Genomic DNA, 27,721 nt, shown 5'->3' on the forward strand with positions numbered 1-27,721 from the left:
TCATCATCACCACCTCCTCCTCCTACCATATATCCTGTTCTGACCAGAGAGAGCTGAACAGCTGTTGTCTCAACTCATTATCTTTTATCTTTAATTCGCCCTGATTCATTCACCAACCTCATAACTATCTGACTTCACTCTATCCGCCAACTTCTTTCTTTGTTCAATTGATCCTCTATAAACAGCCTTTTCTTTTTTTTTTTTTTCGAGACAATCGCCGCGCTCCTCTGACTGCCCCTCTATTTCCACCTACAAGTTAAGGCGGTCCTTGGCTCGATTCCTCACCGACAACGACAGTCGGCATCTCGCATTTGCCGAGAAGTGAGCAGGACAAGAGGCTCCTATTTGTCCAGATCTTCACTTGTGAATAAAGGCAGCTATCCGTTTGGCTGCCGCTTTATCAGCGACTGACACGGCCCGTTTCGCCTGGGCTGCTGCGATTGAGCGGATCCGCACACTATCTTAGTCGAGAAGGTATGTACTGCACGTCTCGCTCGGTCTCAGATCTCTCTTCCCCATGGCCATGGATCATCCAATCCCCAAAACACGAGCAAGCACAGAACAAAAATAAAGGAGGTGCGCACACTCGCCCAAGGTGCGGTGTCCTTATCTTGCCCCGGAAGCACGAGCTCCAAGCGGTGAGCGAAACGCTCCGGCCCTATCCTGGCCGTCCCAAGCCAGCACAGCGGGTAGCAGCGCAACATGACCATACACACACAACGCCATCGGCTCAATAGTAGTTGAGCTGCTGTACCCAGCAGAGGTACCTCGTTCCTCATAGTTTAGACCTTCCGTCTTCAAGTTCCATGGGACCTGGCCTCAACCGCGAATCACTCAGTCAGCGGCAGATCTGTCTCCCGTAATCTCCCCGTTTAGACTGAGAATACGTGTACGCGGCTTGCGACCAGTGTCCCATGTGCCGTTTGTTCCTGTTCCTATTCCTGTTGCTGCTCCTGCGCTGCGGTCTGACCTGTCCGTTCGCGCTCCCATCCTTCCCTCGTCTGATATTGTCCTCTTCCTGAATTATCCGATGGGCGGACCACTCGTCTGATACGTCGACCGCCCATTGGAATTTGCTCATTGCTTTTGACAATCGCAATCCTCGTGCTATCTGCCATTGATATCGCGATACCGGTGACTCAGATGAGCTATCAGACAGACATGGCAGTCCAAGTGGACACCAGATCTACGATGCCCATCGTATACATACAAAAGCATCTGAGACCCGTCCCTCGGTGCCCCTTCGCCTCTTCTTTCTCTGCACCTCTTCCCCAAGGGCCGCCTTCCTCGGGCTACTTCTCTCCTATATTCTCCTCCTCTCCCTTGCTGGCACCATGGCTGCCCATACAATGCCCCCGGTCTTAACCATCAAGACGACTGACCTGCCCCTGTCTAGTTTTCCCGATTACATAGACCCTTTCGAGTCTTCTGGTGACACATACGTCGACGACATCATGGCGTCTCCTGTGGCATCGAGTCCCTCCAGCAAGCTCTTTGAGAAGCTTAGAGCTGACCCTGAGCGTCACCCCTCTCCCCAGCCAACACACTTCAGCGTCCCTGTCCTATCAAGGGCCAATGGCAATGGACACAGAGTTATGCGGTCGGCTACGGTCGGATATGTCGCGCCAGAGTTCAAGGGGAAGGCAGAACAAATGAAGCAGGGTAAGTGGCTACCCTTTAGTTAGTTGAGCTTTGGCTAATGTCCTCGCTAGTCAACGCAGAGATCAACAAAGCCGGCTGGATTCCGGAGAAGCTTGTTGATGCTCAGATTGCCTGGTTCTACAATGAGCTAGGCATCGACGATGTCTACTTCCAGCTTGAGAGACCTAATGTCATCGCCGATCACATCTCTTCGCTCTACGCTGCCAAGGTGGCGGCTTACTCCAGGGAAGACAAGAGGGAAGAGATCCGCCTCGACATGGAAGCCAGTGACCATGCCATCTACATCGACACAAGTGAGCCAGGCAAGAGCGCCATCGGTGGCCCGCGCTACGAAGGCAGGTTGGAGTCTAAGTACCTCGATGGCACCGACACCAGCAAGCGATTCCGTGTCGAAACCTTCCGTTCTCCTGGCGTGCTTGGCGACAAGTCCGATTCGAAGGCTTCTCTACGCTGCTATTTCGTATACCAGTGTCAGTTTGTAGATCCTAAAGCCGACCCTCATGAGGCCCGCCTGGAAGTTATTAGCGACCGGATGTTCCTTGCCAAGGCGACCAAAAACACGAAGCAGATCTACCAAGAAATCATCGAGCTGGCTGTCAACCGTACCGGCCCCGTGATTGAAGTCTTTGATATCGAAGGCTCTCAAGAGAAGCGCCTGGTCGTTGCTTTCCGCTCGCGAACGGCCCGAGGTCTCTTCAGCGCCCTGTCTGACCTATACCACTACTATGGTGTCACCAGCTCCCGAAAGTATGTCGAGCAATTCTCCAATGGCATCACTGTCATCAGTATCTACCTCAAGCCTGCTACCAACCTAGAGGCCAAGTATCCTCCTCTTGAGCAGTCCATTCATCAAATCACCAAGGAAATTTCTCTGCTGTACTGCATTCCTCAGAACAAGCTTCACACCCTGTTTGCGTCGGGGGAGCTCAGCCTCCAGGAAGCTATCTATGGACACTGCGTGTGGGTCTTCGTCCAACATTTCCTCAACCGTCTGGGCACAGAATATGCTTCGCTTTCTGAAGCACTCGACCGGAAGAACCCCGCGCATGCAGAAATCCTGTCGAAGCTGAAGCGGCGTCTGCGCACGGAGACGTTCACGCCAGACTACATTCTCGAGATCATCACCTCGTATCCCGGTCTTGTACGTGCGTTGTACGCCTCGTTCGCCAGCGTCCACTTGAGTGTCGGCCCTGGCTTTGAACGCCACTTTATTGCACCTACACCAGCAGTCGAGGTCTTGTCGGACGCAAAGCTCAAGGACAGAATCACTCGAGAAGTCTCCAATGAGCACGAAGAGATGGTCATGACTGCCTTCCGCGTCTTCAACAACGCCATCCTGAAGACCAACTACTTCACCCCGACCAAGGTGGCTTTGAGCTTCCGCCTTGATCCCTCGTTCCTACCCTCTTTCGAGTACTCAAAGCCCCTCTTTGGCATGTTCCTTGTCATCACATCCGAGTCTCGTGGGTTCCATCTTCGTTTCAAGGACATTGCCCGAGGCGGTATCCGCATTGTCAAGTCTCGCAGCAAAGAGGCGTACGCCATCAATGCCCGCAACCTCTTTGATGAAAATTACGGCCTAGCCAGCACGCAGCAGCGCAAGAACAAGGACATCCCCGAAGGCGGCTCCAAGGGCGTCATTCTTCTTGATCCCAAGCAGCAGGACAAGGCGGCAGAGGCTTTCGAGAAGTACATTGACAGTATTCTGGACCTGCTCCTCCCTGCTCAGACGCCAGGAATCAAGAACCCGATTGTTGACCTGTACGGGAAGCAAGAGATCATCTTCATGGGCCCGGATGAGAACACTGCCGACCTTGTTGATTGGGCTACCGAGCATGCTCGAAGCCGTGGTGCGCCATGGTGGAAGTCGTTCTTCACCGGCAAGTCACCCAAGCTCGGTGGCATCCCGCACGACTCTTACGGCATGACAACCTTGTCAGTCCGCGAGTACGTCAAGGGTGTGTACCGCAAGCTGAACTTGGATCCTTCCAAGGTCAAGAAGATGCAGACTGGTGGTCCGGATGGCGACCTTGGCAGCAACGAGATCCTGCTCAGCAATGAGAAGTACACCTCCATCGTTGACGGCTCCGGTGTCCTTGTTGACCCCAATGGAATTGACAAGGAGGAGCTCACTCGCCTTGCCAAGCAGCGGGTTATGATCGCTCAGTTCGACATGTCCAAACTGTCAAAGGATGGCTTCCGCGTACTCTGCGACGACATGAACGTCAAGCTCCCCACCGGAGAATTCGTTGCCAACGGCACAACGTTCCGCAACACGTATCACCTGCGTGACACGGGCCTAACGGACATGTTCGTCCCGTGTGGTGGCCGGCCGGAGTCGATCGACCTCGTTTCTGCGAACAAGCTCATCAAGGATGGCAAGGCGGTCATTCCATACATCGTGGAAGGTGCCAACCTCTTCATTACCCAGGACGCCAAGTTGCGCCTTGAGTCTGCGGGCTGCGTTCTTTTCAAGGACGCCAGCGCCAACAAGGGCGGTGTGACTTCGTCCTCTTTAGAGGTCCTTGCGTCGCTCTCCTTTGACGACGAGGGCTTCGTCACGCACATGTGCCACGACAAGAGCGGCAAGGCGCCCGAGTTCTACCAGGCATACGTCAAGGAAGTCCAGGCCAAGATCTGCGACAACGCGCGCCTTGAGTTCGAGGCCATCTGGCGCGAGCACGAGCAGACCGGCGTCGCCCGTTCCGTACTGTCCGACAAGCTGTCCGTCGCCATCACGACTCTGGACGAGGAGCTCCAGCACTCCGACCTGTGGAAGAACGAGCGCATCCGCAAGGCGGTGCTCAAGGACGCGCTGCCGAAGCTGCTGCTCGACAAGATCGGTCTCGAGACGATCATCGAGCGCGTTCCGGATACGTATCTCTGCGCTATCTTCGGCAGCTACCTGGCCAGCCGATTCGTCTACGAGTTTGGCAGCCAGCCGAGCCAGTTTGCTTTCTACGACTTGTGAGTAACCATCCTCGCATCATACCAATCTTTGAAGCTGACAATATATACAGCATGTCCAAGAGAATGTCCAAGATCTCCGAGTAGATACTGCCAGGAACGGAGCGCGACAGGGTGGAAAAAGTATAGCTTATGCTTTGGTGCATTGATCTTGCAAAGGCGGGTGGATATAAACAAAAGGAAACGGTGAAACAGAAAAAAACAAAACATGACCAATCATCCAGGGTTTTGATTTGGGTTCGTACATTTGATCTTGTAAGCGGAGTTTGGCCGGGCATTACTCATAGATGGTCGGATATTGGGCCTCTTTACACCTGCCTGGAGATTTCGAATCTCTCCGAAAGTGTGACTTGACCGACCTAGATTTGCGTTTTAGTGCAGAAATTGCTACACACCTGCATCCCAAAAGACATCTATAATCGATGATATACTGTGATTTAGGCGGTTTCATGTAGGAAGTGATCAAGCTTGGTTCTACCTCGGCGATTTCTTGCGACATTGATAAAAAGCTGCAGCTAGTAACAGTTGGCAGTTCCGCATAGCTGGATGAGAAGAGTGAACCTCGAGCCTGGCTCTCTACTTTCATCCAAGAGTCCTCTAATGTTACCTGTTCCAAATAGAAACAGGCGGTAAGCAACGAAGTCAAGAGGATAGTCAGCCCAGCGGCTGTTCCGCCGGCAATTATGTTATAGTCCTGCCGCAGACACAGCAGCATCTTGCCAAGACGTCAGCTTGATCGCAATCCGAGCGAACTATGCCGAAGTACTGAATGAAATCGAATCCTCCCCACGCTCCGAGCCCCGAGGACAGGGCTGCGGCTGACTGCTAAACTGATGAGGCTGAGCGGCCTCGTATTGGGAAACAGGCTATCGGGTGCGCGCGCAACGCAATAGGGCAAGTGGTCGACCTCGTGTGAGAAGCTTGGCTGCTGTCATATCTCACGGATCTGCGCTCCACCAGCCACAACAGCTTAGCTTTGTCGCTTTGCTGAACGAGCTGCGCGTGTGAAGGCATAGGAAATGTTTATGCTGATAGCCACACGTTGCATTTGCCACGGATATTACACCGCTGACATCTCTGGGGTGGGACAAGAATAGCTGCGGAGTTTGGAAGACGCATCGAGGCTTTCCATGCACAGCCGGCGAGATGACGGTGAGCGGTGATGTAGGGACATGAGTATAAGACTGGCAGATTCCGACTTTTCTATGTTCGATCCGTCATTATTTTCAACAACTCCACTCGTATATAAGAGTATCATAGCTATCAACTTCGCAGCCAAGAATCTCTCACTTGTTTACAAATATTCATCAGTCTTATCACAGCCTAATACATCAAAAATCATGTCCACCAACCTGTTCGCCCTCGTCCTCGCCGCAACGGCAGCCTCCACAGCGAGCATCCCTCGCCGAGCCTCAGAGCCTCCCTCGCTAGCAGACTGGAGCGTCACCAACTTCAACCACGGGTGCTCCCCGGGCGGCTGCATCGCCGCGTACAACCTCAGCGCGCCCGCGGACTACGTGCCCGGGGCGCCCGGCTTCGCGGTGTTCTGCACGCCCGTCTACATCCAGAACGGCTGGAGGGAGTGCGAGCCGGCGTCGGCGGTCGCGGACGGCCCCGCGGGCTCGCGCGTCGAGGCGATCTGGGAGACGGGCGAGGACCAGGCGCTGATCTACGTCAAGGCGGCGCACATCTGGTACGAGGGCCAGACGCGCTACAATGCCACGGCGGATACGGCGATCGAGCCGGCCACGACGGCGTTTGTGCTGCCGGTGCATAGCTTGAGTGCCGTGTTGTGAGGAATGAATACGGTTGCGGATGGGTTTTGAGCGTTTGGGATAGGGGTTTGGGATTTTGATATACTGAGCGCTGTCATAGAAAATTATATCATAATACTAATAGCAACCTATATGCTTAACAATATCAAGCACGCGTAAACTTTGATCGAGAAGCTTGTATAAGATGACTTATGGGCTGCAGAGAGACTTTCCGCATTCAAGGTCGTAGACTGTCAGCATTTGGTGTGGTCTGATCCCAAGGGTGAATTCATGTGATGAGTTACAGTAACCGTTTTATCAACTCAACATAACATTAATTCTTCCATCAAGGCTGAGCAGTGATCTTATAAGTAAAAGCCAGGCATCGGACGAGAGCCAGTTGATATAGTCCCCTGATATCTGACGCTCATTAGCCTTGGCATCGAGACAATGATGTTATCATCCAGAGAGAAGATTAAGCAACGTCGAAACAGCGAGTTGATGGTCGAAAGTAGTGGCGAAAGTCACTCTATAGTCATGAACAGATGGCTTATAATAGTGTGAAATAGCTCTTCAACTTGTATTTGCCTTGCCCTACGTTCATTTGGTTGGAAAATACTATCTAGACTCACCGTGGCTTGAGCGACACATAGAAATTTGACACTAGCTTTTAACCTCGCCACTTTATACAGCATATCGTATGGTATCATCTGTGGCTATCGGCGATGGAGTTGGTCGTCTTATCCTACCGTAGTGTGTAGTTAGATGGATGCAAGTACCGCCCCAGTCAATTGTCCAGTTGCGAAGTTTGAAGACGATCAATGATCTTCTCACAGACTACCCAGATGCAGGTAGATTGCCGATATCTTGAATAGTTTTTCTGAGGCATCTCCGGGATTTGTTCGGCTGATTGGTGGCTTGCAAATCTCCAGATCGCCATCTCAGTCCCGCAGGGACTCAACCAATGCGCTGGGCTACTTGTTAAGGTTCTGTGGAGCTGTGCCACAGAGGTGCATTGGCGAGATATAATGGTCGAGGATTGGAGCCCACTCATCGCCCAATCCTCTCCACACCAGGCTCTTCACTCGCCAAGCCAGCAATTCCCCTTTAAATTTTGCAGGAGATTGCGCCCATCGAAAGATCCAATTGCCAAAATAACTCGAGAAAATGAGTTGAAAAAGTCAAACAGCGTGTTCTTGGGTAGCTAGATGCCAGCTTTATCGAGGTATCTACCGCATGGACGGGATCATCCCGAAACCGTTGTGGCTTTGTTAGCCTGTTTGAGCCCCTTGGGGTAGGCCAGACTACACCAAAATGCTTTATCGGCGCCGTCCGTTAACTACGCGATGATCCTTCCAACTTGGCGGATCCTGTACCTTGTAAGGATTCTTGTAGCGCTTACCGCACGGCATTGACTGGGAACACATGGGCTCGAGGTTGCACAAACCGATGGCTCTGCCGCCCATTTGTCAGGGATAGAGCGCAATGGCCAGCGATCCGCGTCGCCCACGACTGTCTTCTTCCTTTTTGCCCTCCTCCCTCCCAGTTCCTCTCCAATCCTCTGCCGTGAGACTTCCGACTTCCAATCGATGAGCGACTCGAAAGTGTCCCGCCAGGTCCCAATGGACGGGCTACAGCACAGTTACGGGCCCGAGTACATCCAGAGTCCTCCGCGGCAGCACAACAACCTACCCGAGGTTGCGCATCCCAACCTCCCTGAGGCGGTGCCGCCCACGACTGTGGAGGGCGACGGCGGCAAAATCTACGTTCAAAACCAAGGTTGGGTACCTTACCCGCATCCCAGCCAGCAAAACCCGGCGGACGCGCCCGAGGTCGTCCGAAAGTATGAAGCTTCAAGAAAGCGCATACTTGGCCTACCTGTCCTGTGGTTCTGGATTCTAGCTGTGCTATTGATCCTCTCCTTGGGCGTTGGCCTCGGTGTAGGGCTCGGCGTTGGCCTGAGCAGCTCACATGCTCACACTGAGAGCTCTTCGCCGACTTCAAGGTGAGTGATCAGAGCAGAGCACCCTTCTCATCGCCAAATACAGTGCTAATACGTCTTGCAGTTCAACGAGCAGTGCTCCTGCCAGCGAGATCACAAGCTCATCAGCCACGTCTTCCGTGAGCACCACGTCGTCATCCACATCGTCTTCCACATCTTCATCGCCGACGGCAGTGACGAGTGGCACCACTGGCATTGCTGCCAACTCATGCAACTTCACCACGCCACGAACTTACACCGCCGAAGGTGACTCGGCTCGCTTCACCATGTACTGCTTCACCGACTGGTACAATGGCGACGAGGCGGCGAGCGGCAACGGAACCGTCAAGGACCTGGCGTACACCACGCTGTACACCTTCGAGGATTGCATGGAGTACTGCCTCAGCTACAACTCAGCGATATCAGACGGCGACACGGAATGTCGAGCAGTGACCTACAACTCTAACTTAACATCGATCGTGAACGCGCAGGGCGGAAATTGCTTCTTGAAAGACAAGCAAGGCGTCAATCAGCCCGGTAGTGCCGAGAGTGCGAGTGCGGTCATCGCCGTATAGACAAGCGGGCAACGGGGTCTATCATCTTCCAAAAGCGGCGGCGTTCGGCATGTGTATTTTAACAGGGTGTATAGCAATCTGGAGCTGTATGATTGTTCCAGTCTCTTACACAGCTCAGTGAAGTGTCGAAGGTGGCGTGTTGCATGAAGACTTAGATCACCACGAGCTTCGACTCTCACTGATGCTTTGAGGAATGGATTCACAGCTTCCAACTCACAGAGATAACGCAGAGCCGAGTCCCCATAGTGTTCAAGGGAATCGTGACTTGTTCACAATAGAATTCATCGTCCTTCATGACTAATGGATCGGATTCGGTAGAACATCAAAGTGCTGACCACGCGATTGATTGGTATGACGTCGATATGAAAGTTCATTGTAGACATGATGAATTGAAGCAGCAAGTATGAGCTTAGTAACGACCACATGGTGGCTGAATGCAGCATAATTAGTCATGCAGCGAAAGTGTGGAGAGCAGCAGTGGTTTAGTTGCGGATTGCTAAGCTACGATGCTGTAGAGGGCCCTTAAGACCGGTTCGATACCGTACCATGTCCAGGCCAAGCCGAGACACACGCCAGGCGTTACCTTTTCCAGCATAGCGCGGGGTTCCCAAGATGCACCACAACCCACACCACTTACTTGATCTAGATGGATTAGAGAGGACTGGATGAAAGGCACAGTCAGCAAGCACACGGCATGCCAATTGAGGGTCTTGATATAAGAGCCTCAAAAATCTTTGAAAGTCTTGATGTGAACTGTATCAGAGACAAAGACATTTCGTCTTGCATCAGTCTTCTCCAAAGAAAGGCCGCTACTTTGACTCCCAACTACACCCTTCAGAGCAAGTCGTCATGTCGTCCTCAAAAATACTTCTCGTCCTAGGCGCCGGCAAAAACATAGGCCTCAGCCTTGCAAAAAGCTTCGGCACCGCAGGATACAAAGTTGCCCTTGTTTCTCGCAGTGCTCCCAATGGCGCGACAACGCCCGAGGGTTATCTCCAAGTCAAAGGCGACCTTAGCAAACCATCATCAATACCTTCCATTTTCACCACAGTCAAAGAGAAGCTAGGAGCGAGTCCAAGCGTCGTTGTCTACAACGCTGCTAATGTCTCACCTGCAGCGGACTCAGGTAATCCGTTCTCTGTACCGATAGAGGCTTTGGAGAATGATATGACTATGATGAACACGAGTGCTTTCGTCGCCGCTCGGGAGGCGGTCGCTGGATTTGAAACCATCAGCAAGGACATCCCCATATCTTTCATCTACACCGGCAACATTCAGGCTTCAGTCGTCCTACCGGTTGCGGATATTGTCACTCTGGGCGTTGGAAAGAGCGCTGCAGCCTATTGGGTTGGTGTGGCGGCACTGATGTATAAGGACAAGGGTTATAGGTGAGTCTGCATAAATGGTCTGTCAAGGCGTAAGTTTACCTTTTGCTGATATTCAAAAGCTTCTACTTCGCAGAGGAGAGAAGTCCCGAAGGACAACCAGTAGGGCAAGCAATATCAGGGAGTGCGGCTGCCGAGTTTTATCTGCCTTTAGCAGAGGGCAAGACCAATGCTCCATGGTATGCGACTTTTGTGGCTGGAAAGGGGCTTGTAAGCTTCCCAGATTCAACTAGGCATTGATCACAGCCAAGTAAAGAACTTCAATGTGTGCGCTTGTCAGGAGGTCTATCGCTGTGCCACATCTAGTTCAGTTTGATGTCATCCGAAATGATACCTACGCTACATCTCTTAGCCAAGAAACTTATTTATAAGCTTAAATCCCCAAGGAATGTAGTCTCGATTGCAAAAAACGTGGCTTCTTTCCCCAGCTAAAGATGCCGATATAAAGCTACGGCTTTTTGCATGAAATGCTCATCCAGTCTGCATCGGTCTGAGCCGTGAATGGAAACCATTGAGACGTAATAAGCTTCTCAATTCAGCTCACGATACCAAATGAGTTGCAACCAAATAGACCACTGACGGTCTTGTAACAAATTCGATTCACGTTCAGTATCTCGCGATGGACATGGACCTCTAACTTCCTCTATCAAATGGTAGTCGTGAGCGCAAATAAGGCGGTAATTGGAGTGAATGCACGGGGAAGACTTCTTGACGCTCCGCTCGTTATTATCAGATCATCTGTGACTGATTAGCTCTCCCAGCTGGGGGCGCCTACGCTGATCATTCGATCCTTCGTGGCACAGCGCACGGGGAAACACCCACTTATATGGCTGCGCCTTGGCGCCCTTGTCGCTTTTCCAACGGTTATTAACATTGGCCTCCTTCAATTCAGCCCAAAACACGTCATAGGTCGGTCTCAGCCGTGCACTGGTGTGGATCGCAGAGCAGGCCGCAACAACCACCTATAACCTCCTTCATCATTAAAAAGCGCTGCTCTCCACTTGTGGTCTATTTGTACGGCCACGCCATTTCAACCCAAAATCTTAATCCATCCGATTGCTTCACCTAAATACAAGTCAATCGAGACAATGTCGAATGTAACATGCTCTACCACTTTCATTCCGGAGCTGGCATCTTTGCCCATCTCCGATGACACATACTATGTTATCACACCGGGTCAAAACACATCTGATGCTGCTATGGTGGCTTGCTGTTCCCCGAACGCAGTAAACATAGTGGACACCTGCTATCTCTGGTGTGAAGTGCCCTCAACTTATTCAAATAAAGACACCGTCACGACCGACTTTGGAAACTGCTTAAGGCAGAATGGGAAGAATGCCACGATTATAGCAGCAAACACGAGTGACAGCCCATCACGGACGCCCACTATCACTGGACTCACGGTGATGGCTCTAGCTATCAGCTTTCTCGCCTCTATTTGAGTGTTCGGGCCACGGAAGAGACCTAAGGCAATGAAAGCCTTAGTCTCAAGGCGATGAGGAAGGAGCCACTAATGGAGAACCAGCGGGAATATGGGACATTTACGGGAAATGACATTCTCATTTCACTACGAGGGCAATGTACTATTAAATCAACAAAGGAAGAGCTATTTGCTGTCACTGTCATGAGATGCGATATGCCGATGCACGAACCCAACACGGCTGCTACACGGATGGATGGGCCAAATGAGCATCAAGATAATATCCTAAATCCGATTATAGCGGTCTTTAGCTATGAAGCAGAGACTATCAATGACTAGCGATGAATTGATGCAGTTTTAAAATCTATTGTGATCCAGGTCTGACCTTCCATACGCTATATAGGTGGACCAAGCATCTATCCCAAACTCGTTCACATATTTTGAAAATGGTGGCACAGGACAGGCCTTCTCGATGCAGCTTGCATTCCGCTCTATTTTGCTACCGAAGTTACCTTGAACCTGCGTTCATATTCAAAATGATTTCAATCGTGCGTTTTTCAATGATTTGGCTTCTCTATCTTAGTGAAGCGGTGTGTTCAGTAGACATTCACTGACTTATAGGCTTTGTCACTAGTAAGCACCTTAATTTCATGTCACCACACATTCCTGCAGACTGACTGTCCCGGTTTTGAGCACGTGGAATCCGCCAATCACATGCGCTGGCCAATGAAACTGTGCGAGTCTATGAATTCTATACGTAAAGTGTGAATATCGAGACTGTCAGGGGCATCATGAATACTGTTGTTACAAGCAACATCTCATTGACCCACGAATGCAGCAGGCTGAAAAAGGTACAGCTAGTGAGAAATTGATAATTCTATGGGGAAGAAAGAGGTATTCATCAAATATATATGCATCACGAACGAGTCTCGTCAAGTCCGGTAATATGAACGAGATGTTAGGTAACAACTTAATGCGTGTGAGCTATGCAGTAACCGCTAAGTCGGTGTCTCAGACGGCTGGACATCCTGCACATATCGTCGGACTTAACTCTATAGTCTCCTGCATATAGGCAAATCAACCAAGTTGCCTACATAGTGGAGGTTGCTGCTTTGGGAAGGAGGAGCAAGGAAGCCAGTCACCCACGTAATTACTATGAAGGGGCTATAACGATTGCAGTTGAAGTATCCGCCATGCCCCAATTTTCACTTGTCATGATGACCAGCGTATGGGTGTTGGCCGTCGTCCTTGGTGAAGGTGCAGGTTGCCCCACTGGTCTCAATCGGCTTATGAGCAATCGATATCACAGATATTGTGAAAATCATTGAGAGCAAGGATTTATACTGAGAACGATTTATTGGATTAAAATTCTTACGGAATTCTGTAGCCAGGTACGGCTGGTACGCATGCGCGAGACATGCTAGTTGCATCATGACGACACGACTTGCCTAGCTTCACGCATCTATCCGCCACCTTAAACCTTTTCCTGTGCGGCATGTTTCCGTGATGTAAGTTCCACATGGTGGCCCACCACCACACCTATAATTGTGGACCTGATGCCGAGAAGAATTACCAAGCATGAAGATGCCGAGGACCGGTGGTGGAAGAGTCAGGGGCGGGCGGCTTCACCGGCCAGCACTTGGGCATACCTATAAAGCGGCAGGGAGCGCGAGCTTTTACGGCTCCGGCAGGTTCATGTACTGGCTATTGAACAACGAATACAACCAAAATATTATCGAAATTCAAAGTTGTCCATCATGGCTCCAGCACGGATACCAGCCGATAATGTAGATTCAAGCCCCCTGGCTCAGCCGCTCAGTTTTGAGTTTAGTGGAAAGACAGCGAAGAACCGCTTCTTAAAAGCCGCCATGACTGAGCGCTTATCCACGTGGGATCCAAAGGATCTAGAAAAGCGTGGCGTTCCTACAAAAGAACTGATCAACGTATATCGGCGATGGGGGGAGGGCGGATTTGGTGTAATTCTGACGGGCAATACAATGATCGACTTTGACCAACTCGAAGCTGCCGGAAATCCTATCATACCAAGAGCAGCCCCATTCTCTGGAGAACGCTTTGAGGCATTCAAGGAGCTCGCAGCTGTTTCGAAGAAACATGGAAGCCTGATTGTGTGTCAAGTGAGCCATCCAGGTCGACAGGTTGCTGGCAATATCAATCCACACCCTATCTCTGCAAGTGACGTGCAGCTTGAGGGTGAGATTATGGGGATGACGTTCGAAAAGCCAAGACCAATGGAAAGAAAGGACTTTGATGCAGTCGTTGATGGATTTGCCCATGCGGCTGAGTATTGTTACAAAGCAGGGTTCGATGGTGTTCAGCTACATGGAGCACAGTATGTTAATAAGCCTCCTTGTCATGATTCTCTCACTCAACTAACTTCCTCAAAGTGGCTACCTCCTGGCTCAGTTCCTGGCTCCATCTACGAACAAGCGCACTGACGAGTACGGCGGATCAGTGCTCAACCGTGCTCGGATCATTTTTGATATCATTGAGGCCATTCGAGAACGCGTTCCGGACAAGTCTTTCAGTGTCGGCATCAAGCTGAACAGTGTTGAATTCCAAGACGGTGGCTTCTCCACAGATGACTGCAAACAGCTGTGTGCTGAACTTGAAAAGCGACACATCGATTTTGTCGAGCTTTCCGGCGGTACGTACGAGGAGTTGGCGTTCTCGCACAAGAAGGACTCAACCAAAAAGCGCGAGGCCTTCTTTTTGGATTTTGCAGACAAGATCATTCCCGAGCTGAAGAAAACCAAGGCATATGTCACCGGTGGCCTGCGAACTGCAGGTGCTATGGTCAAAGCTCTTAACACTGTTCACGGCATCGGTCTGGCTCGTCCAGTATGCCACGAATTTAACTTGCCTCAGAAGATCATAGACGGCAAGGTGGAGAGTGCCATCCAATACAAGCTAGATGAGCAAGACTTTGGGCTCACTAATATTGCAGCGGGGACGCAGTAAGAACACCCCTCTCTCCAATCACGCGGCTGTGGAGGCTAACATCAGCAAGAATCCGACTCGTTGGGCAGGATAAGGCACTGTTGGACATGAGTCAAGACAAGCAGAAAGACGCGTTTCTACAGTCTCTACAGGCCTGGTCAGCAATCATGGCGGATAATAAAGATAACTCAAAATATGGATATGTCGATATACAGGGCGTGGACTTGCAGCCCTACAATACCACCGCATAGAACCCTAATATATACATGAATTCCTCACTCGCTTAGACGTTGCCCTTGCCAATCATAGGCACTGAGAGTAGTAAGCATTGGAGTACTGGCACGTGTACGGAGATGCGCAAGTCGTCGGACCTGACCAGCCGATACCTCCACATTGTCCCCAGTGAGTCTGCCCAGCGCTAGAAGCCGTTGTCGTGGAGCTCGTGGTTGCCTTAGTTGTAGATGTTGCCAAAGTGGTTGAAGTGGTCAGGGGCTTGGATGTTGTGGTTGAAACAGGAGAGCTGACAGTCGCAGTGGCAGCCTTCGAAAGCACGCTGATGAGCGATGTGTACGCGGGCTTGGGAGTAAGGTCACTCGAAAACAGACAGGCGTCTCCCTGTCCGGAAAAGGTCGAAGGAACCCATGAGTATTTATCATCAAAGTCCCAAACAGTGATTCCCACACACTTCGAGACGGAAAGACAGGCGTTCAGCACACTCACGTAGTCAGTGGCCTGCTGCTCAATGGCAGATGCTGACGCAGGCAAGCTGCTGTGCCTGATATCGACCTCCGTGTAGGCGACCTCCACACCCTTGGCGACGAAGCTGTTCAAGGTCGACGCCAAAGAGCTGGCACTGGGTGTAGATCCAACGATGAAATGACCTTGGAAACCCACACCGTCGATCTTGCCTCCTGCATTCTTGATGAGATCAACAATCGCTAGAGCAGCGGTAGCCTTGCTACCACTGTACTCAATGTTGTAATCATTATAATACAACTTCGCATCCGCGTCGGCAGCAGCTGCTGCTTTGAAAGCGATCGGGATGTATGTGTTCCCGAGTGTGTTGTAGAACACATCCGTTCGATAGGTACCATCATCATTCAGAGCCTCGTTGACAACATCCCAGGCGTAGCATTGGCCCTTGTAGTGAGTTACCTCGTTGGTGATGTGTGTTTGCAAAACGCTTGTCAGAGTTGTTGTAGTCCATGACCCGGAGCTTACTAGAGAGACAATGTCAACCATATTTCCCAAATCGCCCAAGTCTGGTCGGGTCACTCACCCCAACTGGGAAGCTGCTGGTGCCAAACCAGATTGTGACATCTCAGAATCTGGCCATTCTTCTCCGCAAAGCTGGTGACCACATCGCCCTGAGTAAAGGAGAACTGGCCTTGTGATGGTTCTGTGTATTGCCATTTTTGAGTATTGCCTGGAGTAACCTGACCAAATTCATTGACATTTGACAAAATAGCAGTATATGCTGAGTCAGACAGTTCACCATTGTCTGTAGCAGAACCAAAATACAGCTTTCCAGCGGCCTTCATCAACTGATTGAGGTTGGCATTGGCACCAGGAGCAGCCAGTAGGCTAGCAGCCACGATAGACAAGACGTGCATGGCGAGGGCGTGGAAGTTCACCAAGCTAATACTTCGGTTCCAAGTTTGGATTGGGTTAATCCTGGGGAGGAGGTTCAGGTGCTGGGAGAAGATGCTTCGCGAGACCCTACGTGCAAGTAGACCCTCCTCTCCGCGAGAGGTGCCAAGCTTGACCTATATATCTTCTCATTGATCTTGCAGAACCGCTACCAGACATTTCAGATGCGGTGGGCACACCCGGCCGTCCGAGGGTGGCGGCGTCCACGGCGCGACGGGACTCCATAGCGCCATCGCATGCGGAGACAATCCCACGAGCCTCGTCGTGCCTGTTCACCGATCAGGACATGACGTGGAACATTTGTGAGCAGTTCAGAGCTTTCTGCGCCAGAGTGAAGCAAGCCATGGTCTGAGACAGAGTGCATCTGGAAAGCCCCTGGACCCGCTGCCCTGGGGTAAATTGGAGTATCGTCACACCAGAACCCCACCGAAGCGCCTGCAATAGAAGCTTGCTGGGGACTTCTGGTGACATTGCAGGCTCCGCGACGCTGGTTTTCCGCATCGACAGGGCTCTTGGGCTTGCAATCCATCCTACCAGGTGCTGCCCCTGCTTGGCTGTCCGTCCCGCATTTAGCCTGAATCGACGGTTTGTCCACCACTCGGCGTCGAGGCTGAAGAGCCTCTGAAAGGAACGGAAGTACCAGCGTCCGCAAAGTTCACAAGAAGCAAGGCTCCCACCACAGAGGATGGCCCGCCTGTCGTCAATGCCACGTCTGGTAGCCAGTGGTGGCCGGTGGCGTAACATCGCTCCTCCCATGGTGTCCAACGACAAAATGAGCAATGGCTCTGAACACGCAAGCAAACCCGGATTCTGAACGCCTCGCTCCGGAATCGCCATCATTGGACCCGGTCTCTGGCATCTGAAAGCTGGGCGCTCTGTGGATAATTACCAAAGCCTCGATGAGATGCGGAGTCATAGCCGAAAGCTCGAGTGCGTCCCGTATTGGAACGAAGACTTCTGATCACAGACTCAATGTGCGCATGGACAAAAGCGAACGAAATGGCAAAAGTATGAACAAGAATAGCAGAACTATGTACAATCAACGATAAATATAGATGCAGGTAATTGACTTATATAGCCCGTCTAGTCTCCCTGGTCTTTCAACAGGCTCCTTCAGCATGCATGTATGTTCTCCCTATTCACTAACGAGCGAGGCAGGCCTTCGCGAGGGGAGTGTCGGTCCACGAGTTCCCGCTCCCACTTGGAGTCAAGTACAGCTCGTAGGTCGAATCGAAAGATCCAGCACTCCAGCCAACGTACCCCAGATACACATCCGAGTTTTGACTACGATGAGTTAGTACTTCAACTGACCCAAGGATTTGAGACTTGTCGGGAGACTTACGTTAAGTAATTGAATTGTTGGCAAAGATACTGCTCACAGGAAGCGGTGTTGCCGCCTCCCGTCTCGGTCAGGATAGCCTGGCGGTTGTTCTGGCGGAGCCAAGTGGCCAGCGGCGCAAAGGCAGAGTCGATGTTGTTCGTGACGCACTCGGTATGCGTTCCCGAGTTGTCAGAGTCAAGGTACTTGTGCACGTCGAATATTAGGTTCGTGGTCGACCCATCGGGATTCTTCACCGTCGAGAGCGCCGCGGCACTGCCGTCGCTGATGAACGCAGCAGCGGATTGCCAGTCATTTCCAGGCAATGAGATGAACTGGCTGGTGGCGCCAGCTTGGCGGATGGCAGTCACCACTTTCTGAACCGTTGCGGCCCAGGTGGTAATGCTGGGAACATCGTGGGGTTCATTCATTATCCCGAACCAGATCTTTGACTGACTTGCGTATTTCTGGGCTAGTTGTGTCCAGACACTCACGAATTGATCGTCAGTTGGGCCGCCCTGGCCAATGATTGCACCGTTCCAGCGAGCATAGTTGTGGATGTCGATGATGCAGTATGCACCAGTGGACAAGCAACTCTGGACGAGCTGATCATAGTATCCCAGGTTGATAGAGTCTAATGTGCCACCGAGGTTGTTGTTCACGAGATACTGCCAGCCGACCGGAAGACGAAAGATGTTGAGATTGTCGTCCCGGTAGAAGTGTTGCATCTGACCAGCGCCATCCGGGTTGTTGTAGTAAGGCGGGATGTTTGTGACCGGCGGATACACCTTGGCCGTATTGCAAGTACCGTCCGTCCCACAGCCGAAGTCAAATCCAGCAATATTTACGCCAGCAAATCTGACCTTGCCAGTCGCTGTAGATGTTGATCCTGGTGCAGTACTGGTGGTGCTTGCGCTCACCCTGACTGTAGATGTTTGTATCGTCGTGGGAGCGGCGGTGGCCGTCCCAGGTACACACTGGGCATAGTATGCGTTCTGAGTAGTACACGTAGACCCAGATGTGCAGCTGGTCGGTCCCGAATAACCAATTCCACCACACTGTCCCCAGAGTGACTGTTGAGCAGCAACTGTGCCGGCCAGTATGGTCGCGGCAAGGAAACGTGGAGGCATGGTGAAGCTTGCTTCGGCTAGTGAGATGATTAACAGAGGCCCAGATAAAAGATAAAGCTCTCTAATACCCCAAAAGACTGGATCTCGAGGAAGTTATAACCTCCTGGCGATTCGAGGTCCAATTATCATAAGGGCGCCTGCCGTCATCATGGAAAGGAGAGCCGACGTGATGGGTCTGGGATAGATTGCTTGTCTCATTTTCGTAGGCCAGAAGAAGAGATTCAATGTCCCTAACAGCTCACTCGAGTTAGCTGTGCCCATGATACCACGGAAGCCAAGGCCGTTCCGGACCCAGGAGTCCGCGAGGATGGAGGGCCGAGCGTGGCATTGTGAGCGGCGAAATGGTCAGTGAGAAGCGCTGCAGCTCGTCACGTCCATCGAAAAGCTTGGTTCAACGTCAGGCATCACGGTCCGTCACAGCTTGCGGAGCAGGCGGATCGGCAGGAGGTAAGAAGCCGTTGACGCTGATAGGTAGAAGTGCGCGAGATGCATCGGAGGCAGGGGAGACCTCCCAAAGAGGAAACGTCCCCTTCGGTTCCCGGACGGATCGCCAAGAGGCTCTCACGGCTCCTTGAATTGGACCAGCCGTCACTCAACCAGGTTTTGGTCAGTCGACAAGCGCTGCACTTGGCCAAGAATAACACGGAGAGTTACCTAGGTACTCCTCCGCCAGGGTAATAAACCTTGGTTCAGCAAGCGTATCACTACCTCCTCAACAAGAGGTTACTACCTTTATAGAAGTTGATTGACCCATAGTAATAAACAGAATATTCGAGAGCTTGATGAGTATTCCTTTAAAATTAACGTCTATTACCCTGGCGGAGGAGTACATGAACCCGGGTCTCAAGAGAAGCCGAGCCGTCACTCCGACGAAGCTGTCAAGTACTGATAAAAAGCCTCTCCTTGCCTGCTTTCGCTACTAATAAGTCTGATGCATTCATAGATAGTATGATGGAACTATGGTCCACCTCAGAAGGCGCCGCCCGAGGCGTTGACAATACGATATTGACATTTCGACTACTCTCAGTCAAATTGGCCTCAACCCCCATCTTGACGGAGACATCGCCACTTAGCAACAGCAGATTTGTAAAGTCGGCATACCACAGTAAAAATAAACGGATTTAGGTCATGAACAGTCATGTTTGCATTGAAGAGCAGCCTATGGTATTGCAAATGCAAAGACCTCATCCCGAGGTGATGCTCCGTGAATTGCAAAAGTCTGCCTTCCCAAGAAAACGTCATTCGCCCAGAATGAGTGATAATTCAATGCCCAAGTATCCAAGCGCCAGTATTGTGCAATCAATGCTCATTCCCCGTCCCGATGGTATGATGGTATTGGTTTCATATGACGTACAGACCCTCTGTCGCCAAAGCCAAGAACAACGCCTCGCATGCCCCCGGCAGTCAAACAATTTACACCAAATGTATCGTTCTCCACATTGTTCCAGCGCGCTTTCTTTGTAAGGGTATCATTTTCTCATGACTTTACTCGGCTGCATTTCTTCTCACCACCCCAGCCATACTTAAAGCAAAAGGCGCCGCGGGCCGCTCCATCTCGAAGCTCCTACTTGGCACAAGCCTACCGCCAGGTGTTCGCGGGTTAGCGACATTAACTCGGCCACCTCGACTGACGGCCCTTGTTGGCTGAGACTCTTCGGCGCTATCTGAATCGTCCTCAACTTCGGTGTCTTCCCCATCCCCATCAGGGCTTGATGCTTCGCCTTCTTGGCTCGAAGATGGAGCCACTGAGGTGAAATAGTTACCGCAAGCAGCAACAGACATGGCCGCACCTGACTGCGCCTCGGGATCTTCGTAATTTGCGAGTCTTGCAAAATAATCCGCCAATCCATCAACACTAGGAGTACCAACAATAAGATCGTAGTTGGGTGGCGGTGTCATGAGTTCTGTAGGTAAGGGTGGGGGCGGCTCATCTGCATCGAATGCTGGAGGGAGGTACGAAGGAACTCGCAAGAGGTGTATAGGACGCGGCGATGCATAATCATCCGGTGGATTCGCTGCCATGGATGATATTGGAGATCCCATTCCTGGTCGACCATTCACACCCGGACCAGCATTAGTAGCAAGATGTGCGGCTTGTGGTGGCATCGGTAACGCAGGATTAGTCGAGGGATTTGCTGCATTGCTCTCGACCATCGGCAGAGTTCCGGTAGAGCTTGCAGGGCTGATGTTTGAAGCAAACACATGGGCGTCAGAGCAGCCACATGAGGTCTGTTGACGGTAGCCAGATGGCAAGTCAGGGCTAGAATACTGCGGCAATGCCGTATTCGCTTGAGTAGCACGACAGTTGAGGACTGTGAATGGCGAATCGATGCTGATCTCAAAATGGCGGCGTCGTTTACCTGCAGGGTCCTCAGGGTCAAGACGAGATATACGCATAACGATCTGTACTAGTCAGCACATTGAAACGGGAGGAAGCAACCTGCCGCCACATACCTTGATCCAGTGGTAAACATTAACGTTCTTCCAGCTACAATCAGGATTCAGCCGCAGCGTCTTGTCCTTTGCCATCATTTCACAGGTCGGTATCTGAACATTCATCTCAATCTCAGTGGAGCCCCAGTATGTCTCTAGCCCTAAATCCAGGTCGCCCAGCAGGTTCTCTGAAGGATCAGGGAGGGGCTGAGGAACACCGTGCGACCTCTCTGCCTCCATTGTTCGTCGCCGTTGAGCGGCTTGTCTAGCCTCGTCCCGTTCGTCTGGCGAAAGCTCACCTCCACTCAAGACTCGAAGATCACTCGTTTCGTACTGCTTGTCTAACGGCTTGCCCGCTGATTTCTCCAATAGTAAGATCTTGCGCCCAGGATCTTTTCTGGTGACTCTTCGGTCATTTGTCCAATATTCTATCGACTCAGTGACGAAAACTTTGAGTTTGTGTACTTGCACCTTTGCCAGGGGCGTAAGCTTGAATGCGATGGGGATTTTGGTGCCGATCGGAAATGATTTGCCCGAAATCATAATATCATAATGGAGCTGATCCTCCCACTGTCGCGAAATTGAGATGGGCTCTGTCATCTCCAGGGAAAGCTGATCGGGCACACGAACGATCGAAACTTCCTTTGAGCCATGCAGATTAGGCTTGAAGGCTCCAGCGCGCTCGACTGTGGTCTCGAGCTCCCACTTCACAGATCCATATTGCAGTTTTGTTGTCTCCAATTGGTGATGATCTATTGGTAGCTCAAACGAATACTCGTATGTGCCCGGGTAGAAGACCTTGAACCCTTTGGCTTGGACAACCTGATTTGCAAGCGGAGACTCGCCCTTTCCAAAACTCCTCGACTGAACAGATTGAAGCGAAAGACGCTTTAGCTCCTTAGCAGTCATATTGTTTCGGGACCTGTTCATGAGCTGGAACGAGCTCAGAGAGTCGCCGGGGCTCAGATTTGGTCGGTGCAGGTTGGTACTTGATGAATTATGTGGAGTGCTCTTCAGCGTGAAAGTGCATTGGTTCCCATACTCGGTCTCCCAGCCATCATGCATTGCATGAAAGAAGGTGAGCACCTGAGTTCGCAATGACTCCTCCTCAAACATATCCACTTTCAGCGGGGGTATCCCTTCTGGCCATTCAGTTCTCGCCTTTCCAACCAGCTTCAAGGCAATAGATTTGACTTTTGTGTTTTTTGAGACATTAAGTTGCAGTTTTCCTCGTAACAAGGCTGTTGAATTGGCGCTCTCATGCCGCGCATGGCCGTCGTGATCGAAACCTGTAAGGAAAATATTTGGCTCTGCAAGTAATATCATGCAAGATAAGCCGCTACCAGACGCGACCGGTTTCTGCAGCTCGGTGACTGACGAGCTCATGATGCTCTTCGCGGAACGGACTGACATGATGCTGTTCCGGTGTGAATGAGTAGTTGATTGCACTGGCCGTGCGGGCGGGCGTAATGTCGCATCTACCATTGTGGCTGTCCTGATCATTTGATCTTCTGTTACGGTGTCTTCAAACCTAGATAAGCGTCTGCTCAGACTGAGAAAGCTGACAGGTCTGGACCTCGGCCTCGATTGTTGGCGCAATTGGGGTTTCTCGACAGAGTTCAAAGACGAGGATCTGGAGTTCGCTTGTGACGTAAGTGCAGCCAACAGCTTCTCCAAAACCTTGCTGCCCCCTGTCTTTTCTCCCGGCCGACGAATGGAGGCGCGATTCTCCTTCCGACGAGCCTTTTTGACAGCTTCCGCCCTCTTTAATTCTTCTTTATTCTTCTTCTGAGATTCCCTCGATGTCGACTTCGTTCTCAGGTCATGGGGTATAAAGCCGGACGGGTAGGAGACTATATGGATAGAGTGGGGTCGGCGCTGCCGAGGACCGATGAGTGGTGTCGGGAAGCTCGGCGGGCTTGCAGGATGGTGGGACCTCCGATCGAGGGGATTTCTCGGTGTGTAATAAACGGTACCGTGCGATGAGCAGAACACGGGGTACTGATCGCGCCTTGAACGACTATCCGGACCTGTGTCCATGGTGAGAGGAATGTTAGGGCGGCTGGTTAAACATGGTAGAAAGCCGGCGTTGATGGGCAAAGGAAGTAGAGAACGGCGGTGACAAACAGCAAGCGGAGGGGGTAGGGTTTGAAGTAATTCCTCTGGATGACATTCTTGCATCTGCATTCAAGTGCTAGGAACCAACAAACAACAAAGGGCGGAGGACAGGGTAATTCTCGGCCAGGGGGTGTGTGCTTTGTGTGCTGTGGCGTCGGGGCCCCAAGATGAGTGTTATGGGTGCTGGTGATGAGTAACAATGCGCTGGCAGTCGGAGGTGAGGGTATCCATGTGTAAGTGAAGGGGCTTGAGTAAGATTCGGGCAGCAAGGTGGAGCGTGTTTAAGAGGCCGGCAGCAGAAATGGAGACAGGAGCAGAGCGCAGGCACAGGAGAGGGACTGCATAAGAACAGAAATGAAGCTGGCAGGGCACAGCCGTGTTATTGTGAGGGGACGGGGAGCAACAGGCAAAAAGAAGAAAGAGAGGGACACTGGACCTACCTATGGGCTATGGAACTTGAATCATAAAATACACATTATTATAATCCGGTGATCTTGTGTCGTACTCTCCGTTCCCCAGCGGAGGTATATTGGCTGCTTAGATGGCACGCGGCATTCCACAGCAGCAGCAGCTGTAGCTTTAGGAAATGTCGAACGGGGCGGCCTTGCGAGCTTCTTTTTGTGACCCGTGTACAGTGTCTCGAAGAGGGAAGGCCACGCGCGGTAGCCACTCGAGCGAAGACAGGAGGGAACAAAGGTGGTTTTCTCTTCCCGATGTCTCGCCTTTCCGTGATGGTGGAAGAAGGTGGATGGGGACAAGAGGACAAAGGAGGGTGACTGTGCAGCAGCTGGGCAGACCCTGTCTCGGCTGTCTTCGAGATTCTTAATATTGCTCAGGTGGCACGAGTAGATGACAAGCAGATGCAGCTTCCCTAGACGTCTTGGTGTAGGGGACGCGAGACAGCGGGCGGGAGGTGGTGGTGGCTGCTGTGGTCGGGGATGGTGTGGCTGCGTAGGTTCGTTTCGCGACGACCTGAAATACCAAGATTCAGGTTCTGGCTCTGGCTGTTTGCGGCCGGCGAGGCACCTTCCTTGGTTTTCTGGGCAGGCGGCAATGGCAGATGAGACACGAGAGATCTGTGGCTTGTTTGGAGGTAGGAGTAAGGGCGGTCGGTTCGGCTGGAGTCGACGGTTGAATAGAGCGGTCAATGGGAAACGAGCGCAGGACAGTCGTGGCGGTTCGTGGTGGCGTCGAGCTTGGTATGTCTCGTGCTTGACAGTCCAGAAGCCAATGTCAGGTCTTCTCGCAAGATGAGGTATGGTGTTGATGACGAAGCCGATGGAACGTCAGCAGAAAGCACTCCAAGTGATGAACGCACACACAATGCAACCAAAACAGCGAATGTCGAGTGAGGGCGCAAATTGATTTCTGTAGTACGACGAGGGCGACGGGCGTGCTGGAGCAGGAGATAGTATTACTGAATAGAGGTAGAGTAGGGTGAGGAGGGGAAAGTCGCGAGCGGGATGGAGAATTCGAGTACATTCATGGAAAATGGATGCACACCAGGATACTTCACCCTAATTATCTGCCCAGAACGCAAAAACTGCACTGCAGGCATGATGATGGTTGCATCCCTGCACGACACCTATAAATTGCCCGCTATGCCAGCTTCGGAAATGGCTGCTTTGCCCTGGAAGTGGGGTGCATCTTCCGCCTGATCCGCCCTATTGGCCTACAAATCCTCCCCTAATCCTTAGGATACGGCAGTCGCCCAGCCAGGCCTGCTTTCATGAATCAAGACGAGCATGATGAAGATGAAGCCGTCGAAAGTATCTTAATTACAAAACACGGTAGCTTCCATAGGTAACTTGTTAAGCATCACAAGGCGTGAGACATTGTCTCTGCTACGGTGCGGACAATGGGACAGTTGTACATGGTTGGTAGCGAGCGACTCTGCCTCTCTGTGTCTCTTGACCTGTACCGTCCGTCCGTACATGCAATTCCTCGTCTCACTTCCAGGCACGTCAGGGTCTCGACTGTTCTCATCGCGTCTGCTGGCCGTTTCCGTGTCTCCTCCAAGGTACTACAACATCGTCTGCGTATGGCACCGTACGAAGGTTCAGGCCGGTTGTCATGAACACGCCGCGCGCGCCACGGCAGATGACGCGTTTGATCCGGGAACGAGGTCTCCGTACCCTTCCGTCTCTTCCTATCGCCAACAGCTGATTGTCAGTCTCTTGACTCCAAGATAGAGCATTCCAGCGGCATTCCAATTCGTCCAACTAGTATTGCCTCTTGCGGTCAAGGATGCATCGGGATACCTGCTGTCAAGAAACACACTCCAGGTACAAAGATCGATGGGTGCAACGCCCAGTTTCCATTTTGGGCCAGTGCCTGTCGACTTGATCTCCCAAAAACAGGAACTGTCGGTGAGCCCTGGAGCCTGCACCTGCTGGCAACTGCTGCCGTGATGCCATAAAAAGGAGCATGAAGGAGGCGGTCCCTTGTCCTCGAGCCCAATCATGGCTGGGGTCAAGGGCTTTTCCACGTCACGAGCCTCCATCTCAGCACATATACCTGCTGAGCAGCTCGAACGAACCCCTGCTCCCCTGCTCCCCTCCTCACCCACCAAAACAGGGCACAATGGGCTGTCGGCAGGACAGCCAGAAACCAAGTCACTAGCTCAGCCCTGATGATAGCGTGTTTCACATTCTACTCTCTTGTCCAGAAACTCTGGTGAAGGCGTCACCGATATCTGAGATCTTGATGTCTGCCTCCCCTCAGCAAAAGTAGCGTCGTAGCGGCCAAGCTGAAGCTCATCGCTGGCACGGCGCCCATCCATCGTCATCGCTCCCTCTTTGTACATGCACGGCATGCGGGGTTCTGCTGCAGGGCCCCAGTTTACTAACGGCCAGCTTGGTCGACCTCGAGCCTCAGCTGCTCTACTTCCTATCTGTCGAAGAGCCTGCATGAAGACCGTTAAATTGCCCCTACTTGGATGTAGGGATTGGCCACGTCGCATGCCATTCCACTGCCGTGCTTAGAGCAGATCAATCTAACACCCACTCCAGATCCACGGGGGCCTTGTTTGGTTCCCGAACGAGATCGGGCGAAACAGGGCGACGGCGGCGGACGGCGGAACGCGGCGCGCATTGAAACAACTTTAAGCTTGCTAGTGGGCCAGTAGGATAGCTATCAAATGGAGAGTGTCATGTGCGCGCGTTTACATCGCCACAGGGCAATGCACCGGTGCCCTCATCATCAGTCAGATATGGGGGAAGTTGCTCGTAGGCCTCCTGCCACAGAAACCCTCCTCGATGTACATGTACGCTGCATTGCTTGGTATGTGCCGGCCATTGGCTGGGACGAAAAGTTCCCCTTGGCCACCGTGGAGATCCCGACGCTCAGGTATCACCAAGTGAAATGAAGATCCCTAGCAATCCCCGGATGAGCACAAGGAAAACCCACCTAGGGCCCTTCCGACAATAGGTTGATCTTCGCCATCTCGACTGTTTACTGCGTACGGAAACGAGCTCCCCGGCATTCTTGGCACTGAGGCCGGCAATCTCGGCAGACAGAGCGCCACGGCGTCATACGTCATCGAGTCCCTGGTATTTGGAAGCACTAGTAGAGATGTACTCTAGTCTAATCTAACAGCGCAGAAACACCAAAATCTTATCAGGGAGGAGTCGAGAAAATTGCAATTAGGTTTGCTAGCTACTCTGAGCGATCATCAAAGAGTCATCTTGGCGTCGTCGATGTGCAGTAGTTCTCCCTCCGTAGGTAAAGGTATGGCAGACATGCCCCGCCTCGAATGCAGGGCGTCTTCCGCCTTCCGCAGTAGGTCCACGTGAAGAACAGTCCGCGCAAGTCGGAGTGGCTTGGAGCATCGGGCGTCGTCGGTAACCGGGGGTGATTACTGGAGAATGTCTTTGAATTGTCCAATGTGAAGTCGTGCATTTCATTTTATTGATCCTCATGCACAGCCAACAGTCAGCATCACGGGCTCTAGCTGGCAATTAACGTTAGTGGCTACCATTGATAGTCGGATTGAGCGGGACTTGCGGAGTGGGCAGCTGTTGACCCTGGCGATCTTAAGACTGACTTTCGTTTGAGATCTTTCACCCTATGGGGGTTGTATCTAGAACTGTTATCCATTCACTCTATCGGGGTCGCTGTTGAGAATGAGACGTCCCATCAACGGGAACTGAGGTCGAAAACGGTGGAGGACTCTCAAGTACCTGGGTACAGTACCTAGGTACTATCTGCAACCCCTCCATCTGCCACCACCAAGAAAATAAAGGCCGACCAAACTCCCACCAAGTGCTGGCAGTTTTTTCAACGATATATATCAAACCCGTAGCATAAACTGTCACGTACGACCATAGATGGTAGACTACAGACGATGCCGTCCGCTCTCGTGTACTTAA

The 27,721-nt window shown here is 51.8% G+C and overlaps 7 protein-coding genes across 7 annotated transcripts; 4 read left to right on the top strand and 3 right to left on the bottom strand.

The window, feature by feature from the left end:
* Positions 1 to 1,334: 1,334 nt before the first annotated feature.
* Positions 1,335 to 4,716, top strand: UCRPA7_3889 (putative nad-specific glutamate dehydrogenase protein; the record flags this gene model as incomplete). Its single annotated transcript, XM_007916448.1, has 3 exons — positions 1,335 to 1,662; positions 1,713 to 4,629; positions 4,683 to 4,716. The coding sequence occupies 3 exons, from the start codon at positions 1,335 to 1,337 to the stop codon at positions 4,714 to 4,716; spliced, it is 3,279 nt and encodes a 1,092-aa protein (XP_007914639.1).
* A 1,253-nt stretch (positions 4,717 to 5,969) lies between these two features.
* On the top strand, positions 5,970 to 6,425 carry UCRPA7_3890 (hypothetical protein; the record flags this gene model as incomplete). Its single annotated transcript, XM_007916431.1, has 1 exon — positions 5,970 to 6,425. The coding sequence occupies one exon, from the start codon at positions 5,970 to 5,972 to the stop codon at positions 6,423 to 6,425; it is 456 nt and encodes a 151-aa protein (XP_007914622.1).
* A 1,547-nt stretch (positions 6,426 to 7,972) lies between these two features.
* UCRPA7_3891 (putative atp-dependent rrna helicase rrp3 protein) lies at positions 7,973 to 8,939 on the top strand (the record flags this gene model as incomplete). Its single annotated transcript, XM_007916445.1, has 2 exons — positions 7,973 to 8,388; positions 8,450 to 8,939. 2 exons carry the CDS (start codon positions 7,973 to 7,975, stop codon positions 8,937 to 8,939), a joined length of 906 nt encoding a protein of 301 aa, XP_007914636.1.
* A 4,673-nt stretch (positions 8,940 to 13,612) lies between these two features.
* Positions 13,613 to 14,723, top strand: UCRPA7_3892 (putative nadh oxidase protein; the record flags this gene model as incomplete). The annotated part of the gene is made up of 2 exons (XM_007916401.1): positions 13,613 to 14,094; positions 14,150 to 14,723. The coding sequence occupies 2 exons, from the start codon at positions 13,613 to 13,615 to the stop codon at positions 14,721 to 14,723; spliced, it is 1,056 nt and encodes a 351-aa protein (XP_007914592.1).
* Positions 14,724 to 15,153: 430 nt separating this feature from the next.
* UCRPA7_3893 (putative endo- -beta- protein) lies at positions 15,154 to 16,315 on the bottom strand (the record flags this gene model as incomplete). The annotated part of the gene is made up of 3 exons (XM_007916402.1): positions 15,154 to 15,255; positions 15,423 to 15,922; positions 15,982 to 16,315. 3 exons carry the CDS (start codon positions 16,313 to 16,315, stop codon positions 15,154 to 15,156), a joined length of 936 nt encoding a protein of 311 aa, XP_007914593.1.
* A 1,179-nt stretch (positions 16,316 to 17,494) lies between these two features.
* UCRPA7_3894 (putative glycoside hydrolase family 5 protein) lies at positions 17,495 to 19,061 on the bottom strand (the record flags this gene model as incomplete). The annotated part of the gene is made up of 3 exons (XM_007916410.1): positions 17,495 to 17,636; positions 17,695 to 18,544; positions 19,043 to 19,061. The coding sequence occupies 3 exons, from the start codon at positions 19,059 to 19,061 to the stop codon at positions 17,495 to 17,497; spliced, it is 1,011 nt and encodes a 336-aa protein (XP_007914601.1).
* A 2,151-nt stretch (positions 19,062 to 21,212) lies between these two features.
* On the bottom strand, positions 21,213 to 22,163 carry UCRPA7_3895 (putative arrestin domain-containing protein; the record flags this gene model as incomplete). Its single annotated transcript, XM_007916411.1, has 1 exon — positions 21,213 to 22,163. One exon carries the CDS (start codon positions 22,161 to 22,163, stop codon positions 21,213 to 21,215), a length of 951 nt encoding a protein of 316 aa, XP_007914602.1.
* Positions 22,164 to 27,721: the final 5,558 nt, after the last annotated feature.

Source organism: Phaeoacremonium minimum (genome assembly GCF_000392275.1).
Source record: "Phaeoacremonium minimum UCRPA7 unplaced genomic scaffold PA7_03_scaffold_292, whole genome shotgun sequence".
Taxonomy (NCBI): domain Eukaryota; kingdom Fungi; phylum Ascomycota; class Sordariomycetes; order Togniniales; family Togniniaceae; genus Phaeoacremonium; species Phaeoacremonium minimum.